At 37.5% G+C, this 19,630-nt stretch overlaps 1 protein-coding gene across 2 annotated transcripts; it reads right to left on the reverse strand.

The window, feature by feature from the left end:
• On the reverse strand, positions 494-2,425 carry LOC109837990 (putative 12-oxophytodienoate reductase 5). Of its 2 annotated transcripts, none has more exons than XM_020406392.1 (5): positions 2,183-2,425; positions 1,915-2,055; positions 1,682-1,818; positions 1,415-1,597; positions 494-1,282 (listed from the first exon to the last, which is right to left on the reverse strand). In XM_020406392.1, the coding sequence occupies exons 1-5, from the start codon at positions 2,245-2,247 to the stop codon at positions 690-692; spliced, it is 1,119 nt and encodes a 372-aa protein (XP_020261981.1). In that variant the 5' UTR covers positions 2,248-2,425; the 3' UTR covers positions 494-689. The 2 variants fall into 2 exon arrangements, with proteins under 2 accessions (XP_020261981.1, XP_020261982.1); XM_020406393.1 differs by having other exon boundaries at positions 495-1,282; positions 1,415-1,576; positions 2,183-2,422.

Consider the following 19,630-nt stretch of genomic DNA (forward strand, 5'->3'; position numbering starts at 1 on the left):
CACACCACACAATCTTTCTATTAATTGAAGAAGAAAATACAAGCTCTCAAACAAGGGGTAAATCTCTCTGAGATTCTCTCTCTCTTAGCAGCCAAAAAGCTCTCTTTTTGATGTCCTTACAAACCCTAGAAACGTTTGGGTATTTATAACAAACCCCAGCAGAACAGGATTCCTAGATAAAATAGGAAACAGCGAATCTGCGTCGCGATTCGCGGTCGACCGCCGTGCCAAGGCCGGTCGACCGGCCAGAGAAAAATCTGTTTACAGGGTCCTGTGCACATTTGCGGTCGACCGCAGCGGCCACGCCGGTCGACCGACCAGAGCGAAAACTTCTTCTCAGTCTCCTGCAGTGCACGCGGTCGACCGGCTCTGCCACTGCGGTCAACCGCACAGTCTTCTGACTGTTTTCTTCGTCTTTTCGATTGCAGCTTTGGGTCTACACACTTAGACTAACAAATGGCTCATCCTAGACGGTAACAAACTTCGCGGACATCCGGAGCACCATCTAGAATGGTCAATGTAGACGGAATTGGATCCATCCTAGACGGAATTGGAGCTCCATTTATTTCATAATTAAAGATGCATAGTCTTTATGAGGTTACAGATTTTCTCAAAGCCTAGAACTACTCTCCAAGAGATTACATCTTCATTTCGTGCCTTTGTTCATTCAAACCAAAAGAACTATCAAATTAAGGTGAGGAGTCAAGAAATGGATAGTCCGTGTACCCTACAACCGGATCAGGACTATAGAATGTGCTGCGATCATACTCGTTTAAGGCCGCGTCAATCTCAAACCTCTTGGGCAAGTCAGGGTTAGCCAAGAAAAGCCGACCATATGAAACCAAATCAGTGTAATCATCATCCACCACCTTATTCCCTTCCTCCCTATCGTACCCTCCGCTTGCAATGAACGTACCCTTGAACGCCTTTCTCATCAGTGACAATCTATGAGGAATCTGCCTCCGGCCTTCGACAATGGACATTCTTGGTTCCACCATGTGGAGATAAAGGATATTGAACTTATTAAGGGACTCTGCCATGTAGAGTCCAAGGGCGTCTGAGTTTGAGTCGTAGGCGTCCATGTAGTCAGCAAAGGGAGAGAGTCGGACCCCAACTCGATCAGATCCAACTTCATCGACCACGGCGGATACTACTTCGAGAGGAAAGCGGCAGCGGTTTTCTAAGTTGCCACCGTAATCATCAGTCCGATCGTTGACGCTGTCCTTCATGAATTGCTCGAGGATGTAGCCGTTTGCTCCATGGATTTCAACTCCGTCGAAACCTATTTAAATCATACAGAAGACACCGAAGAAAATAATATATATTGCATAATATTGTCGTACAATGAAGTGATTGGCGTTGTAACTATTGGACCAAAAATGGAGAAGAATAAAGTAGCATATATATTATTCACCAGCTTCCATCGCATTTCTTGCAGCAAGTCTGAAGTCGTTGACAATCTGAGGGATCTCATCGGTTCTTAATCGCCGAGGGGGCGAATATTCCATACCGGTGCCATCAGGTGGAACCACTTTGTCGGTGCTGGAGATGGGTGCTTGCCCATTCGGCTGATAACCTATGAAATATATTTGAAGCACTGTTTTAATTAATGTTTACATATAAACACCACCTTAAAATTGATCACAAATGAGAAAATGATAAATGTAGATATGAAGTTTACTGAAATTAGAGGCTCTTCCCGACATGCCAGATTTGCAGCAAACAGAAAGATCCGCCATCTTCTCATGGACAGCATGCACAACTGGCTTCCATGCGTTCACCTGCTCTTTTGTCCAAATTCCTGGAGTCTGTGGATACCTAGTAGAATTTTTGAATACAGATGAGAAACCAATATAGGCAGTATAACTTGCTTATATAAACATAAGCTAGCCTAATTAAATGATCAGTTAGTACCCTCGAGCAGTTTCAGAGATTACGGTGGCTTCGGCTATGAGCAAGCCTCCTCTGGTAGTCCTCTGAGAGTAGTACAAGCCGGCATGAGGTTGAGGAACATTGTCATAAGATCTACATCTCGTCAATGGCGCTAACACAATCCTGAGAACAGCAGCAATCACTTAATTTCGCCCAAATAAAGGACACAGCTATTTCAATATTAACACCAATTTCCATCAAATCTGTCCCCTATAAGAACAACTAGCTAGTAGTAAATTTGAAATATTACCTGTGAGAGAGTTCAAACTTTCCCATTGTGTATGGAGTGAGAAGTGGGAGTAATTTTGAAGCCATTTCTTCAAACCCTTTTTCTTATTAAGTTGAATATTCACTCACAAAAATAGGATGGTTGGTTGGTTAATGAGAAATATAGCAGGTTTGATTGGGCTATTAAATTATATAGAGTTTAATTAGTCTTTGTCGAGATTCGAGCGTATAGTGGGTAGGTTCAGCTTTTGATATGATCATCGGCGACATTGAACCAGATCTGAATCACGTAAAAGGTGGGGGAAAATGCCCTTAACATTTTAGGAAGTCATTTACTTTTACTAATTAGCACTCTTTGGTCACATGAAGAGGTGATAGCGAAGTAAGCTCACGGCTCACGAGGTAGTCCTGAGATTCCCCAGCCATTAATGTGAACACCCTCATTTAATAAGCAAAATAATATTTTAGTGTTTTTTATTTTAGTTTTATTTTATATTATTTTTTTTTTGGTAAATGAAAGTTTTTATTCATCACCAATCTGAAAAATATGTGTACATCAAGAATCTCACATTTTGAGATATCAATACAGAAACCTGTATCTAAAGCTCAAGAAAAGAAAACATATAAATGCTGAGCTTTTGTAAACCTGTATCTAAACTGGTTGCATTTGTGAAGTCATAGTGATAGCACCCAGTTTTTGCTTTCGGCATCTATTTTGCTGTTTATAATTGCCGTCATCAAGTCCACCTTAATCAGTTAAACTAGCTGCTCAACAGTCTTGTATTTTTGATTGAAAATTCTCACATTGCGCTCCATCTATATGTTATAAATTGATGAAGTTAAAGCCATTCTTTTGACACTGTGTTTGAAGCTTTTCCCCCGCAAACTGAAACTATACCAGTTCAATAACTGGTTCCATTCACAACTCCTTCACTTGAAACAGAGCCAGTCCATTATTTTGTTCCAGACATCCTTGGAGAATTTGCAGTCAAAGAATATGTGATTCCTACATTCAGTTTCAGCTCCTGAGCATAAGATGCACTGATTAGTTTGAATTATCCCTCTCCTAATCAATTTGTCTTGCGTTAGAAGCCTATCTTGGACAGCTAACCAAGAGATAACAGAATGTTTTGGATAATTGAAGCCTCCCCAGATAGTAGTGCACCATGGTACTCTGTTTTCAGTAGGGGATAGAGCAAGATATAATGCTGATAATTTGATCTTTGAATTCCTGCAGCAAGATCTAATTAAGCTTTGAAGATTCTCCAAACCTCCACAGAAAGCTACTGTTTTATTCCTGACTTTTAAGAACTGTTTCCACATCCATGAGTCTCCAGTTTTTACATCCACTTGCCATATATTCAAGTGTTTAAGATATGTGCCATGTACCCATTTGATCCATAACAGCTCCTTATTAGTGTGAATGTCCCAAATTGTCTTCAGAGCTGCTGGCATGCTCCAGATTGTAGAAGAGAAGATTCCAAGACCTCCATACATTTTTCCTAAGCAGACTTTGTCCCAGAATACCAGAGCTGGTTTAGTAGAATGGTCATTCCTCCCCCAAAGAAAATTTCTACAAAGTTCATCAACTTTTTTAAGAACTTTGACTGGAAGAACAAAGCAAGAGGTCCAATATACTTGTATGCCTAGAATGACACTTTTTATTACTTGCAATCTGCCTGCATAAGATAATTTTTTAGCCTTCAAGCAATTTTGGAGTTGACTGGAAACTTTGTTGAGAAGAGGGTTGCAATCTTGAAATGTTAGCCGCTTGCACACAAGTGACATTCCCAGATATTTGATAGGCATTTTGCCTTCAGGAAACCCAGGTACTCTTGAATTGTTGCTTTAACAGATTCACCAACTCCACCATAGAAGATAGCACTCTTGCTAGGATTAGCCTCAAGACCAGAAGCTTGACTAAAGTTTGTGATACATTGTTTAAGTTTCTGAATAGAGGGAAGGTCTCCTTTGCAAAAGAGTAATAGGTCAGAAGTTTGTGATACATTGTTTAAGTTTCTGAATAGAGGGAAGGTCTCCTTTGCAAAAGAGTAATAGGTCATCCGCAAATATTAGATGAGATATTTTTTGCGTCTCCTTTGCAAAAGAGTAATAGGTCATCCGCAAATATTAGATGAGATATTTTTTGCTTTCCACACTTAACATGATATTTAAAATCCCTGTCCTGATTCAGAAGGCCTAAACTTCTTGTAAGATACTCCATAGCCAAGATAAACAGATATGGGGAAAGAGGGTCTCCTTGTCTTAGACCTCTTGCACCTTTGAAGTAGATATGGGGAAAGAGGGTCTCCTTGTCTTAGACCTCTTGCACCTTTGAAGTACCCATGTAAAGATCCATTGAGAGATATGGAATATCTAGGGGTAGAACCATGTAAAGATCCATTGAGAGATATGGAATATCTAGGGGTAGAAATGCATGTCATGATTCTGTTAACCACCTCATTAGGGAACCCCATGACCTGGAGAATATCTTTAATAAAATTCCAGCTAACAGTGTCAAAAGCCTTCCTTATATCAATGTTAATCATAACTCTAGGGGAGATGTGCTTTCTACTATAGTTTTTGACCAATTCATGAGCTAACAGGATATTATTTGTAATATGCCTATGCTTAACAAAAGCACACTGAGCATCACTAATGAGATATCCCATAACAGATTGTAATCTATTTGCAAGGATTTTTGAAATGACTTTATATATACAATTGCAGCATGAAATAGGTCTGAAGTCAGAGGGAGTGCTTGGGTATTGTACCTTAGGTATCAAAGTGATTGAAGTTGAGTTAACAACCCCAAGTAACTTTCCAGTAGTGAAGAACTCATCAATAGCTAGTATAAGCTCATCTCCAATAACAGACCATGCTGACTTGAAGAAAGAAGTTCCATAGCCATCTGGGCCGAGAGATTTATTATTAGCCATAGAGAAAACAGCTCTCTTGATTTCATCTTTTGAGATTGGTGCTGAGAGATCCTTGATGTGATTTTCATTAAAGCATGGACCATTCTTTATAATCCTGATGTCTGAAGTTGTTGTTTGAACAGAAGTACCCATGATGTTCCTAAAATAGGTGATGAGCTCATTTGCAATATCCTAACTTTCTGTAATTCTTTCTCCAATGCTGTTGTTGAGGACTAATACTCTGTTTTGATGCCTATTTGCTTTGATTATTGAGTGGAAATAGCTTGTACATCTATCACCCTTGATACTCCATTGTATTCTTGCTTTTTGCTGGTAAAAAGATAGCTCACAATTCAGGAGCTTATTATAAGTAGACAAGCAACTCTTTTCTTGGTTTATAAGAGCAGAATTAAAGGGATCATCCTGCAACTTTCTTTGAGTATCCTCTAGTGCATTTTGAGCTCTTAGAACCTGCTTACTAATATTAGCATAATGCTTCCTGTTGAGCTCCTTCAAAGCACTTCTCAAAAGTTTGAGTTTAGAAATAACTGAATACATTTTGAAGCCATCTACTTGTGTTTGCCATATTGAGTTCACTGTGGGCAAGTAATTGTCATGATTTGTCCACATGTTGAAGAACTTAAAAGGCTTTTTTCCTTTTTTCTCCTCTTCATATACTGAGACTAATGCAGGTGAATGATCTGAAAAGTTTGGAGTTAAGAATTCAACATGACTTGAATTATACTCCTGAATCCATGCTTCATTTACAAGAGCCCTATCTAACCTGCACCAGATTCTGGTATCTTGGTCCTGTTTATTATTCCAAGTAAAAAAATTACCTAAAGTTTTCAGATGTAGTAGCTGACAATCCTCTATGAAAGAATTGAAATCTTGTGTGTCTGCATCAGTGAGTGTTACTCCACCTATTTTTTCCTCATCATTGATCATAGTGTTGAAATCTCCACAAAGAAGCCATGGAGAATTCCCAGCACCTTGATGAATTTGTAGGAGTTCTGACCATAAATTCTTCCTGCATTCTTGCTGATTGAAGCCATATACAGAAGATATGATGCAGTTTATCCTTCCATCTACAGACTTTACAGGACAAGTGATATGTTGTGGAGAGATGTGCTCAATTTGGATGTTAAGAAAGTCAGGGTTCCATAGAATTAATATTCTAGCTTTACCATTGCATGTTGCATTTGAAAACCATTTCCATCTGCTAGCTATCTTCCTTGCTACTGCGGGTATGTTAGCCTCCTTAATTTTTGTTTCAATTAAAGCTATGAATGATATTGAAAAATATGCTGCTTTGTCAAATGTTTCTTGGGGGATTTGTTTAATCCCCTAACATTCCAAAAGGAAAAGTTCATATCATTTTGCTTGTGCCCCCCTGTCCATAGTAGAGGGTCCAGATCACATACTATTGCTGACAAGGGAGAGAAGAAATTATTAGGGGAGAGCCTTTTTTTACCTTTTCCCCTTTGCATTTGCATCCATGAAGCCTCTGAATAAACTGCTTCCTTAGTTTTAGTGTTTATTGCTAAATCAGGTTGAAAACCATGCACAACATGTACGGGTCTTTTCTCAGCTGAAAAAGAAAATAATCCTTCTCTTTCTTTTTGTCCATCTTCTATTTCAACATTTTTTCCTCATCATTGATCATAGTGTTGAAATCTCCACAAAGAAGCCATGGAGAATTCCCAGCACCTTGATGAATTTGTAGGAGTTCTGACCATAAATTCTTCCTGCATTCTTGCTGATTGAAGCCATATACAGAAGATATGATGCAATTTATCCTTCCATCTACAGACTTTACAGAACAGGTCATATGTTGTGGAGAGAAGTGCTCAATTTGGATGTTAAGAGTGTCAGAATCCCATAGAATTAATATTCTAGCTTTACCATTGCATGTTGCATTTGAAAACCATTTCCATCTGCTAGCTATCTTCCTTGCTACTGCGGGTATGTTAGCCTCCTTAATTTTTGTTTCAATTAAAGCTATGAATGATATTGAAAAATATGCTGCTTTGTCAAATGTTTCTTGGGGGATTTGTTTAATCCCCTAACATTCCAAAAGGAAAAGTTCATATCATTTTGCTTGTGCCCCCCTGTCCATAGTAGAGGGGTCCAGATCACATACCATTGCTGACAAGGGAGAGAATGAATTATTTTTACCTTTTCCCCTTTGCATTTGCATCCATGAAGCTTCAGAATAATCTGCTTCCTTATTTTTGGTGTTTATTGCTAAATCAGGTTGAAAAACATGCACAACATGTACGGGTCTTTTCTCAGCTGAAAAAGAAAATAATCCTTCTCTTTCTTTTTGTCCATCTTCTATTTCAACATTTCCAGGCCCTTGCCCAGTTTTACATACATTCTGAGCATTCTCTTGAATAAGAGCATCATTTTCACTAAGACATTGCCCAGTTTTGCCTTGAGCATTCTGAATTTCCGGTTGCTGATGCTCCATAAGGGAACTCTTCATAGGTTCTTTGACAGTGGCATTAGACACCTGAGTATGTAAGATAGGATCCTTCCCATATTCCACATTGTTTAGGATTATGTATTATAGGATTACCAGCATCTGGACTTTTCAAGAGACTAGTTTCAACTTGGACATTTTTGCTTGGACGAGAGGCATTTTTAGGTACCCATCTCTGAGTTCTGGCCTGCCTTCTACAAAATTTAGTATCATGCCCCAATTGCTTGCACAAATCACACCATCTAGGCTTCAATTCATAGTGGACTATTTGATCTATCATTTTGCCATTTGGTCCTTGTATAGATATATGATCTGGCAACTTAGAAGGCATTTTCACTTCAACAAGTAACCTAGCATATGATAGCTTCTGTCTATTAGCAGTGAGCTTGTCTGTGGCAATTGGCTTGCCAATAACACTTGCTATTTTACTCAAGAATTTAGCATTCCACAAATTCAGCCTTAAACCTGGCAACTGTATCCACATGGGATAGGTATTTTCAAAGCTCTTCTCAATTTCATCATCAATAGTCCAATGTTTTAGAAGAATAGGTCTTGATCCAAAAAACCAAGGGCTATTTTCAATAATATCACTCATTTCTTCTTTAGAATTAAATCTAAACAGGAAAAGTTCTGATTTAAGCAACAAGATTTCAGGAGTAGCCAAAGGAGCCCTAGTTTTCTTAATGTAATTTTCCATGTCTTTGAATTTGGCATTGAGTCCTAGAACCTGGCTTATGAGAGATAGTTTCCATATAGAGTCTCCTTCATTCCACTCATCTTCTTCAAAGATCACAGAATCTTTAGAATTAGGTGGAATAAAATTCAATGCCATGCCATTGCCTGCCTTTCTATTAAGAAACTAATCCAGCTCTTTTTTCCATTTTTAACAGGATCCAAAGAATTCTCAGATTTTGAGGAGTTTAAAGGAGGGAATTCATCATTTTCTTTAGCACAATTCTCACCAACAGGATTATTACCTTGATCAGCGTTTTTCAAATCAGTTGAATCCTCAAGAGAATTCAATGTAACAGAGCCTATTTTTCCATTCAAAGCTGAATCTAGTCGATCAGAGTCTTTATTTCTTGAAATATTAGTAAAAATATGTGGATCAAAAGAATCGACCTCTAAGACTTCATCATCAGCCAAAGAAATACTTTTAGAACTACTCACATCATTTGAAGGTCTAAACGAGAGCAGGGACTTACAAAGTTGATGAGATTAGAATCCAATCAGTTGAGGAGATTCCTGTGATTTAGAATCCACCAGAAATTTATCAGATTTTAGAATCTCCTCCATAGATTTATTCGCTCTTTCACCACGAGGTCCTGTCGATCCCATGATTTTTGCATCAAGATCTTCATCTTCTTGAATAGAATTTGAACCTGATTGAATCCTTGGAGATTGCAAACAGAGATTTGAAGATCGCAATCCTATACTTAAGATCTTTTTACCGCTACTTTTCTTTTTTCTCACCATCAAGAACTAGGCGAGGTGTACGTTAGCAAGAAAATTTTCGCTTGCTAACATGCACCATGGAGTATTTTTAGTGGTTTTTAGCTTACCCTCAAGCATAACAAAAATGTGTTTCTTAACTAAATAGTATGTGAAAATTTCGAGTAAAAGTAAAAAAAAGTAATTATGATTTAGCCCTCAATACATGAAATAATTATGTTTTAGCCCCTATTTACCTTACCAACTCAGTACAGAGAGAAACTATTTACCAAAACCCAAAACTACCCTTAAGCCGTTCCCCCCCAAAACTTGTCTACCATCTCTATCTCTTCTCTCTTCTCTCGCTCAAACCTCTGTCATCTCGAGAACCCAAATTCGAAACCCTAAATTTCACTCAAACATCCATTAAATCCGTTAAAAATTTCTAAAATTTTTTATGTTAAATAGTCAAGAACCGTAATGTGGAGAAGCGTGAAGGAGATAACACCCAAATGGAAGGGGTTCGTCACTGGCGTCACTAGGCTCGGTTTGTTAGACCCTAGAGGGGGGTGATTAGGGTCTTATGCTAATCTAATCCGATTAAATGCCAATTAAAATTAATTAACAAATTATTCTTGCAAGAGAGATATACAATATGTTACAAGCAAGAATAAGCAATATGAACAAAGGTAAATATCCTAGCAAAGAGATATACTATGAGATATATGCAAGGATATATAAACAACACAAGGGTAAACAAAATGAACTAGATAGTGGATGAAATAAATGAGCAATGCACAATTGGCGATATAAGATAATAGGCATGAATGAAAAAGAACGCCAATGACAAACTCAAACACACGATATGATCACGGAGTTCGGACCTTCCATCCTACGTCTCCGCTCCCCACTCCCGGGGAGAATTCCACTATCACAACCGGGTTTTCTACGCTCACCCGAATAACGTTTACACCTCACAGTATCGGTTTTCAACGCTCACCGATCAACGTCACTCCTCACAATCGGTTTTCTAGTTCACCGAAAACTTCACAACACACTCTCGGTTTTCTAGCTCACCGAAAACCTTACAACACTCACAATGTAACAAATATAAATTTGTTCTCTACAATAGATGAGAACACAATAAAGCACAACTCAATGTTACAATCTCTCACAACCCTAATATACTATGTATGTAAATACAATAAGCTCAAGTGGGTGTGTGTAACAATGAGATTCAATAAATCAAAACTAAACTCAATTAAAATCTAGCATATAGAAATTATAAACAAAATAATAAATAGCTAGAAATGAGTTTAGAGATTCTTCTCTGAATAACAAGATGGAGAGATGGAGATTGAAGCCCAAACAAGAAGATGATCTCCTCCACTTGTGAAAACTTCTTCACAAACAAAACAAACCCTTAAACACACTTTAAACCCTTGTTTAAAACATGTTTTAAAAACTTCTTAGATTTTCTTAAGAGTTGAAGGCAATGGGGTCGACCGAAAACTGATATGAAAACTGTTTATCTGATTTTGAAATGCTGTTTAAAAATATCAAATAAATTCCAAAAAATGTAAAACTTTGGGGAATGATTGTAGACATGATAATAAACATGCTACAATGACTGGTTTCGAAAAAGGACTTCCCAAATGAAAGATATCATCATTTTGCAAATATGTTCAAAAACATGAAAACCTGAAAGTTGATATTTTGATATTTTGACTTAAACAACATTTTGAAACCTTATGAAATGATTGTATAGACTTGATAAAAGATATAACATGTTGTTATGAAGTCTATAACCTAGAAATGCAATATTTTCATAAAATTGCATATTCTATGCAAATATATTCAAAACACTAAATATGATTTCATTAAATATAAGCTTGTTAAAGATGAAATCATATATAGGCATATAAACATGAAACAAAATAGTATTTTCCAATTCTATTCATTTGTTTCATATATAAACTCAAAACCTATTAAACAAAAAATATATATGTATATATATAACTGTATATATACAAAACCAAAACCAAAGCGTGTATGTGTGTATATGATTGAGCTTAAAATACTAAACACACATAATATAAAACCTAAACTAGATTACCCAAGCTTGATCTTGATTTTCATTGTAGCTCAACTTGGTACATATGCGGATGAAGCTTGAACTTGATCTTTAACTTTGAATTGCAAGGCTTCACTCCACTATTCTGCCAACCTCCATTTGATATGATCGTTAAGGCTCGAATCCATCCATCCTCCAATGACGTTGTTTGTCTACAATACATAGGAAAACACAAACACTAGACAAACAACATTAGTAGTAAATTGTTTGTAAATCATCATCAAAACAAGAAGGCCAACACGGTTGACGAATGAGGATGTACAAAAATCATCCGCCTCTGCCTCTGTCCTCGTATTCCCCATCGGCGGTTCTTCTCCGTCATCCTGTGAGGATGAGGAAAGTAATGAGACGACGGTGACCCTATTGAGCATGAAAAGGGGACCGGAAGTTCGAGACTGTAAGAGGAGACGCTAGACGGAGGTTGTGCCCATCTCTAAGTTCCCAATCAATTGAGTAATTTTGAATTTAATTAATTTTCGTTATAAGTAATTTGTAGAATTATGGTGTTGGATGTTAGTTGAAAATATGAGCAGAAAAAAGGAAGAAAGTTAATAGTTTATTTGTTTAAAATGCGATTGAGATTTATGGATTCTATTTATGAAAAAATAGTGGTGAGAAACTAGTTATTGTAGTGTATAGCCAGTTTCTTAATTTGGGAGTATGATTATAATAATATCAAGTATAATTGTTTTGAAAAAAGGCATGTCAATAATTCTCATTTGTTGTTAGCTATTAGAAATGCATGTCAGTAATTCTCGTTTATTGTTAAATTTTACCATTAAGTGTCAATTATTAGCCATGCATGTCAATAATTTTTGTTATAAGAAATTTGTAAAATTATGGTGTTGGATGTTAGTTGTAAATATGAGCAGGAAAAAAGGAAGAAAGTTAACAGTTTATTTGTTTAAAATACGATTGAGATTTATAGGTTCTGTTTATGAAAAAATGATAGTGAGAAACTAGTTATTGTAGTGTAGAAGCAGTTTCTTAATTTGGGAGTACGATCTCAACAATGTCAAGTATAATCATTTTGAAGAAATGCATGTAAATAATTTTCATTTGTTGTTAGCTATTAGCAATGTGTGTCAATAATTCTTGTTTGTTTTTAACTTTTAGCCTTAAGTGTCAATTATTAGCCAAGCATGTTAATAAATCTTGAATTTTACTAAGTTAATACCTTAACTGTTAACTAATTCCAATTCATATTAATAGTAATCATTTATTGCTAGGCTAAGGTCATAACTATTGCAGTTTGATATTCAATTTATTGATAATAAAAGTGGATAAAATGGGGACCTTATTCGTAAAATTTTTGTCTTAATCTGAGTGAAATTATTATGTATGAAGTGTAGACCTATTGTATGACATATAGACTCATTGTTTAGAATTTAGTTCATTGTGTTATATTATCATGCAATATATATTGAGTAGTATAATCATAGCATATGAGCTACAATATACAATCACATCCAACATTTATGAAAAGTATGTGAATATTTACAATTGGATTTGTTATATATTATATATTAAGAAGTATAGTTTGTACTGTTAGGTCTCATGTTTATGAGCCTACTATCTAATCTAGTTTTGATGATCAGCAAACAATTTCTAACAATATTTGTTGAATGCTTATAGTTGATTGTTAGGTATCCTGCATAATGATACTACGTTGGATTGTGCCTACATGATCATATTCATTGGAGGATGGAAGGAATTTGGAATGGAGCATGATGCATTCAAGTTCATGACACACTATTGCTTCATCCATACTACAAAGAGGAGGAATGCCCAAGATCAAGCATCATGAGATCATTTAGCTTAGGTATATCAATTAGTTTAGTATGCTTATACTTTGTGTGTTTATACTTAGAGCTCAAATTATACACACACATAGTTTACATTTTATTGCTTTCATGTTTAGTCACATAAATATAAAACAAATGAATATAGCTATATACACACATATTTGTTTCATGTTTATTCGTGCTTGAAATGATTTCATTAAAATCAAGCTTTAACAATTTCAAATCAATGAAATCATATTTATCATTTTCATATTTTTAAAAGTTTGCACAATATGTGTTTATGTATTAAAATACTCGATTATATCTTTTATACAGCCTATTAATCCGTTCAAAAAAGTTTCAAACTTGTTTGAAATCATTTTGTCAAAATCATGTGTTTTTGAGATTTTATATTTTAACCAATTTTGCAAAATGATGAGTTTTCATAAATAAAAAATGCAATTTAAAAAATTCTTTTTGTAACATATTTATTTTCATGTTTATAAATATTTTCCAAAGTTTTATAATTTTTAGAATTTATTTGCTCTTTTTAAACCTACTTTAAAATCCAATATTTATTTTACTGTGCATATATGTCACTGAGTATGTTATCAGTCGACTGATGAGGACCATTAGTCGACCGAAGAAATACGCTGGAAAGACCAATATTTTATACTCAGTCGACTGATGAACCATTAGTCGACCGAAGCAGGTCATCAGTCGACCGAAGCAGGTCATCAGTTGACTGATGAATTCATCAGTCGATAATAGAGCATTGAGCTGCCTCCAATTGTCAGCTCATCAGTCGACTAAACAGTACTTTCAATTGACCGACAAGCACCTAGAAGCTTGTAATTGCTAGTTTTTCTAGTTTTGATTGTTTGTGGTTTTTGGTTGGTTTGAGGGGCTATAAAAGGCCCTCATCTCTCATTTATTTCTTACAGATGTTTACATGAGTTTTTCACAAGTTTGTTTTAGGTTTTAAGTGTGTTTTGATTTATGCAAAAAGTGGTTTACAAGAAGAGGAGATCAATTTTGGTTTGAGCTTTCAACTTCATATCTCCATCTCTCTTGTTATAGAGAAGTGTTTCTAAACTCATCTTCTAGCTATTTTATTATTTTGATTCTCTTATTTATGCTAAATTGATTTGAGATTTAACTTTGATTTCATTATACTCATTGATTACACACACACCTCTTGAGCTTAAGTATTTTCACATATTGTATACATTAGGGTTGTAGGGTTGTATCTTTGAGAGTGAGCTTACACTTAGTTATTATCCTCATTTTAGATAACAAACTTTGTATTTGTGCTTAATTATACTGAGATCATATTGTAATACATAAGGACACCGAGAGGAGTGGTTGGTGAGAGACGGGGTCAATTCTAAGAGGAGTGACGTTGATAGTAAAACCTAGTGAGAGGTTGTAAATCCAAGCACTTGAGCAAGGTGACACGGGCTAGGCCAACACTTAGAGAGTGTATTGTGTGATTACAATTGTGTGAGTTATAAATGTTTATCGGTGAACGTTGAAAACTGATTGTGTAGTTATCTTTTGATATAGTTGAGATTCTCCTGGAGAGTGGAGAGCGGAGACATAGGTCGAGAGTGACCGAACTCCGTGATCACATCATTTATTTGCGGTTATCATTTGCGCACTATGTCATTTGCATCTTGTGTCCATGTTTATTTCTCCCTTGTTTAATTACATATCCTTGCGCATATATTGTTTAATTACATACTTGCTAGGATCGATTGTTAATAAGTTTTTAAATTAGAATTGATATCAGGTTAGATTAGAATTGATATCAGGTTAGATTAGTAAATACCCTATTCACACCCCCCCCCCCCCCCCCCTCTAGGGTACTTTTATTTTGTATCAGAGCTTGGTGCTCTTTGATTTGAGGCTTAATCACCTAGAGTCAAAGATCCTCACTTTGATACATTGCTAATCTAGTTTTTATCTTCATCTTGCTTGCGTAATATATCATGGATATGTATGGTGTACCTAGCTTAGGTTATGCCATTAATATTGCTCCAAGACTTGATAATTTCCCTTATACTCAATGACGCGTTAGATTTAAACATTTTGTTAGATCTAAACATTTTAATTTATGGTAAGTCATTGATTATGCTTATGTTGTACCCACTTTGGAGAAATCCAAGTAGAGTAATGATGATAAGAAAATGTTTATAATGAACAAGATTTTGTTAGAATTTTTGCTTAATGCTTATGATACATGTATTTCTAACAAACTTGGCCATTTTGATAGTGCTTATACATTATAGAAATTTATAGAAACACATCAAGAAAACTTGGATAAAACTTGGAGAGAGTAAAAAATATTGCGTGGGGTAAATTTATTTTTGATGAGATGAAGAGAGGCATTCGAATTGCCAAGTAAAGGAATGAGAAAGCCAGGGGTTACATACGTACCTGGATGCATGCCACTAATTCCTGTAAGTTGCATGTTCATATGGTTTGCTTTTTATTTTAGTTATTAGCAGTTTTGATAACTACGGTAAAAGTTAACATGCATCGAAAAACATGTACAAGATTGAAAGTTAACAAGATATGGTGACAATTAACATGTTAACATGAAACTTAACATTTATGCATAAAAGTTAACATAAAAATGTGATAGTTAACATGTACGCCTGAATGTTAACATGTAATAGTGAATGTTAACCTTAAGTGTGAAAGTTAGATATTTAGACTGAAGTTGAACAAAGAGTTTTGAAAGTTAGAAAGAAAAATTATGACAAACATTTGTTGCTTCTCCTTTATCTTTTTCATGTTATCTGTAGTTTTACTTGTTTATAAAAGCTTAAAAAATTTATTCTATTTTGACAGCTATAGTACTACGAGATGACGGGCATAAAAAAACCAGCCCTTAACTTGAGATGGAATCCTCCTTTGACTAATTGGGTAAGGGTTGGAGGGATGGTTAGATCTTTGAGGAGAGATACAATTGTTTTCAAGGTAAGTAAAGCAATTATTAAAATCGTAGAGAAACCAATTTCACCTATCATCCCGTGAAGTGAGAAATAGCCTCAAAGGGAGCCCAGTTCGAGGAAGGATGATATCTCTCGTCAGGGAAAAAAAGAATCCCTCTCATCTCTGTAGGCGTCTAAAAATGTCTATAGATATCCACACACAACTTAAGACAAAGAGAAGATGATGAACGTCATTATCCAAGTCGAAGAGGATTATCCGAGTCAAAGAGGATCATCTGACGCCGATGTAGGCATCAAAAATTGCCTATAGGTCCCCGCACGTGGCTCGAGACAGAAAGAAGACGATGAACATTGCTATTCGAGTCACAGAAACTCATTTGACAATGACAAATGCACGGAGTGAGTCGACGGACCATATAAAGCAACGGAACAGTAGAATAACAAAAACACGAGCTGATCAGGAGCCCCGCGTCGCTTACGAAAGGCGAAGCTCCCCTCATATCCCATTTATTCTACATGTGATTTAATCATGGGAGCTTATAGATCTCCCCATTACTTTTCTAACGCATCTTGAACCACGTAATTCTGATTTCGGATGATAAAGATACAGTGGAAACAGTTAGAACCGCAAAACCAGGTCCAGGCCAAAAGTTTGGCCAAGACACCAAATGGTGTCTCGGCCAATGCTTGGCCGAGACACCAAATAGTGTCTCGGACAAGGCATGGCCAAGACACCACATGGTGTCTCAGCCAATGCTTGGTCGAGACACCAAATGGTGTCTCGGCCCAAGCTTGGCCGAGACACCCACGGGTGTCCACAGACCCGAAAATCTGGTTTTGGCAGTTTGAAGCTGTTTTTCAATCCTTAACCGCGTGGATTTGTTTCAACTGATAGAATATCATCCAAGAATGTGGTTAAGTGGTTGCAACTGAGGATAAGAGAGAATTGGTCGTTCTTATCCGAAAACAGGGGTCCTGAATCCTATAAATACAGCCCCAAAGCCTTCATTTTTTGGGATCTGGAATTCTCGAACGTTGGCGAAGCCCTGTCGAACTGAAGACTGAAGGTGCACAAATTTTAGAACAAAGGAGGAGATTGAGCGAGTTCTTCAGTTCATGAAAGAAGAGTTCGTTAGATCTGCAGTTCCCGTGTTCGTCCCTTAAGATTACCCCGTTGTGGTGATTTTAAGAAAAGCAATTATCTCGTTGTTGCCAAGATAAGTGCTTCGGCTTCTTGATTCCTTCGCGAATTGATGAAGCTTCGGATCTGATCTGATCATCTGGTGGTTCACGGATATTGACGTCCCCGTCACCGGCCAAGAACCCACGCAAACAAGAGACGATAAACGAATCTTGTGTTTATTTTCAAGAGAGTTGTAATTTTTGTACTTTTGTTATTTGAATTCGTTGTAAACGACTAAAGTTATAATGAAATAATTAATGAAGGCAACTTTCAAAGAAAACAAGTGGGCGACCATAGTGGGAGCCAACGGCCTCGCTGCCGAGGCTGTCGTGATGCAACCGGCAATCAAGATCCGGGTGAACGAAAAGGTCGAATATGAATTCAACCAGCAGAAGTTTGAAGAGTATCTCTCTTCCTACTCCTCCAGATCCGCCTCTCTTCCCAAGCGTAGGAAGGCCTCCTCTTATGGGAAAACTCGCTGGACTTCATGCTCGAAGATCCAAGATTCCCTTTCCACTTTCCACTGTCCCCGTACCTCGAACAGAACCATATGGTAGCATGGATCTCACAAAATTTAGAGTTACTCTAAAAGACCACCTTGGTCCTCTCCCCGAAGATCGAGGTAAAACACCTGTGAAAGCGATTGGGGCCGTTGAAAGGTTCCCAAACGACAATTCAGGCTGGGGGTCATACTAATCCCCCCAATAACAACAAAGGGAAAGCCCCTATGACTGACCGCATTGGATTGCGAGTTGAAGTTCAAGAGCTTGTTAGAGTTTCACGCTCACGAAGGCGTAAATCTGAACAAATGACTCTTGGAGACGCCAATGAAGCGTCGTATCCCAAGAGGGAAACATGTTTGTCCGATGACGACATTATACCTAGGAAGTCGTGCTAACACACGATGGGTTACTCTGGTCATCATACCAACGAGTTGTACTATCGGGCTGGGGGTACGAATAAGTCCTGAAAAAGAAAAATACCCGAGACACGAACTCGCACTGTCCGTGTGCTAAGATAATCAAGGCGGTGTTGTCAGAATGCTACTGCACTAAGGCCCCACAAAGGGTTTCAGTGTTCGAAAGAATCTCCACCGGAACATCCGAGGCTAAGCTGAGGCGTTTCTGCAGAAGAAGGCCAGCTGGCTTGGGTGACAAGTTCCCTCGAGTAACTATCAACATGGCTGACAATGGCGGGTCCTTGCGACGCTTCAGTCCTGAACCTTTTCCAGAAGTATCTCAGCGCATGACTTGGCTACGATCCGAAACTATCAGACCTAGACCCAGAAGGTCATGATCCTCGGATGATGAAATGTCAGATGCTTGCTCGACATTGGCTTCTGATGATACAGCATCCAGTACAGGACAATCTTACGAATCGTTCATGATCAGCGCTGAGCAAATGACTAAGATTCTTAAGGACGCTTTGACCAAGCAGAAAGATAATTTTATATTTGAAATGGAAATGGCTATGCAGGAAATGAGAGATATGCACAGCCAAAAAATTGCAACGCTAGCGAATCAGCAGGGAGAGTCCAGCCGTCGTAATAATCCTAATCAGGTTGACAGTGATCGGGAAACGGACGAGAACGCCAATATGGAAACCCCTCCCGTTGATAACAATGCTGGGGGTGGACCCTCAGATGACAACAATACAAAGGAGGACCATGTCACTTCTCCCCGCAATCTCTCGAAGAAAGATATAAGCGAGGATAAGAAAATGAGGGACTTGGAAAGAAAAATCAACACGTTGATGAGTGCTCAAGAAGTAAAGAAGTCAGGGATACCCTGTCCTTATCCAAAAGAGTGAGAATCAATCCCCTATCCGGCGAAGTTTAATTTGATTAACTTCATACCGTTCGACGAAAAGGGTTCCCCCACTCAGCATTTGATATATTTCAAATCTTATTTGGGAATAATCTCTGGCAATGAACCTTTAATAGTGCGGTCGTTCGTGGGAACTCTTCGTGGAGCGGCCTTCGATTGGTATCGCCACCTTAAGCCAGGGAGTATCAACAGTTGGGATGACATGGAGGACATGTTTCTCACGAATTTCTTCGATGACGATTCCAAAGTTTGAATCGGAACGTTGTTCGACGAGAAACAGAAGGATGGAGAGTTAGTGGAGAACTTCGTTAAAAGATTCCGGAACAAAGTAAATTGTCGAGATCCGGTCAGTGAAGATTTTATCCTCGAGACTTGTCACAATAACCTTTCGCTAGATATCCTGGAAGCCATGGGAATGGTGCCATCTAAGACTTGGAAGGACTTGAAAGTACGAGGAGAATGAGCCGAATGTTTCCTCAAAAGGAAGAAGGCCAAAATAGGTCAAACGGCGGCTAATACCCTGAAGCAGAATTTTGTTCCTCGAGGTAAAGGGAAAGCCCAGGCAAATGTGGTGGATGCGAATCAGACATTTGAATTGCAACCACAGCAGCAACAACAACCATAAAAAGGGCCTCAACAGTCGCTATGGCAACAGAGGTCACAAAAGCCAAAGACTATCGAACAAAAATTCCCAAAAGTTTATTCTTTCAGGGAAGACGAGGTTCCCAGTCTCTTCAAACACCTTGTGG

This window comes from Asparagus officinalis, chromosome 4 (genome assembly GCF_001876935.1).
Source record: "Asparagus officinalis chromosome 4, Aspof.V1, whole genome shotgun sequence".
Lineage (NCBI taxonomy): Eukaryota > Viridiplantae > Streptophyta > Magnoliopsida > Asparagales > Asparagaceae > Asparagus > Asparagus officinalis.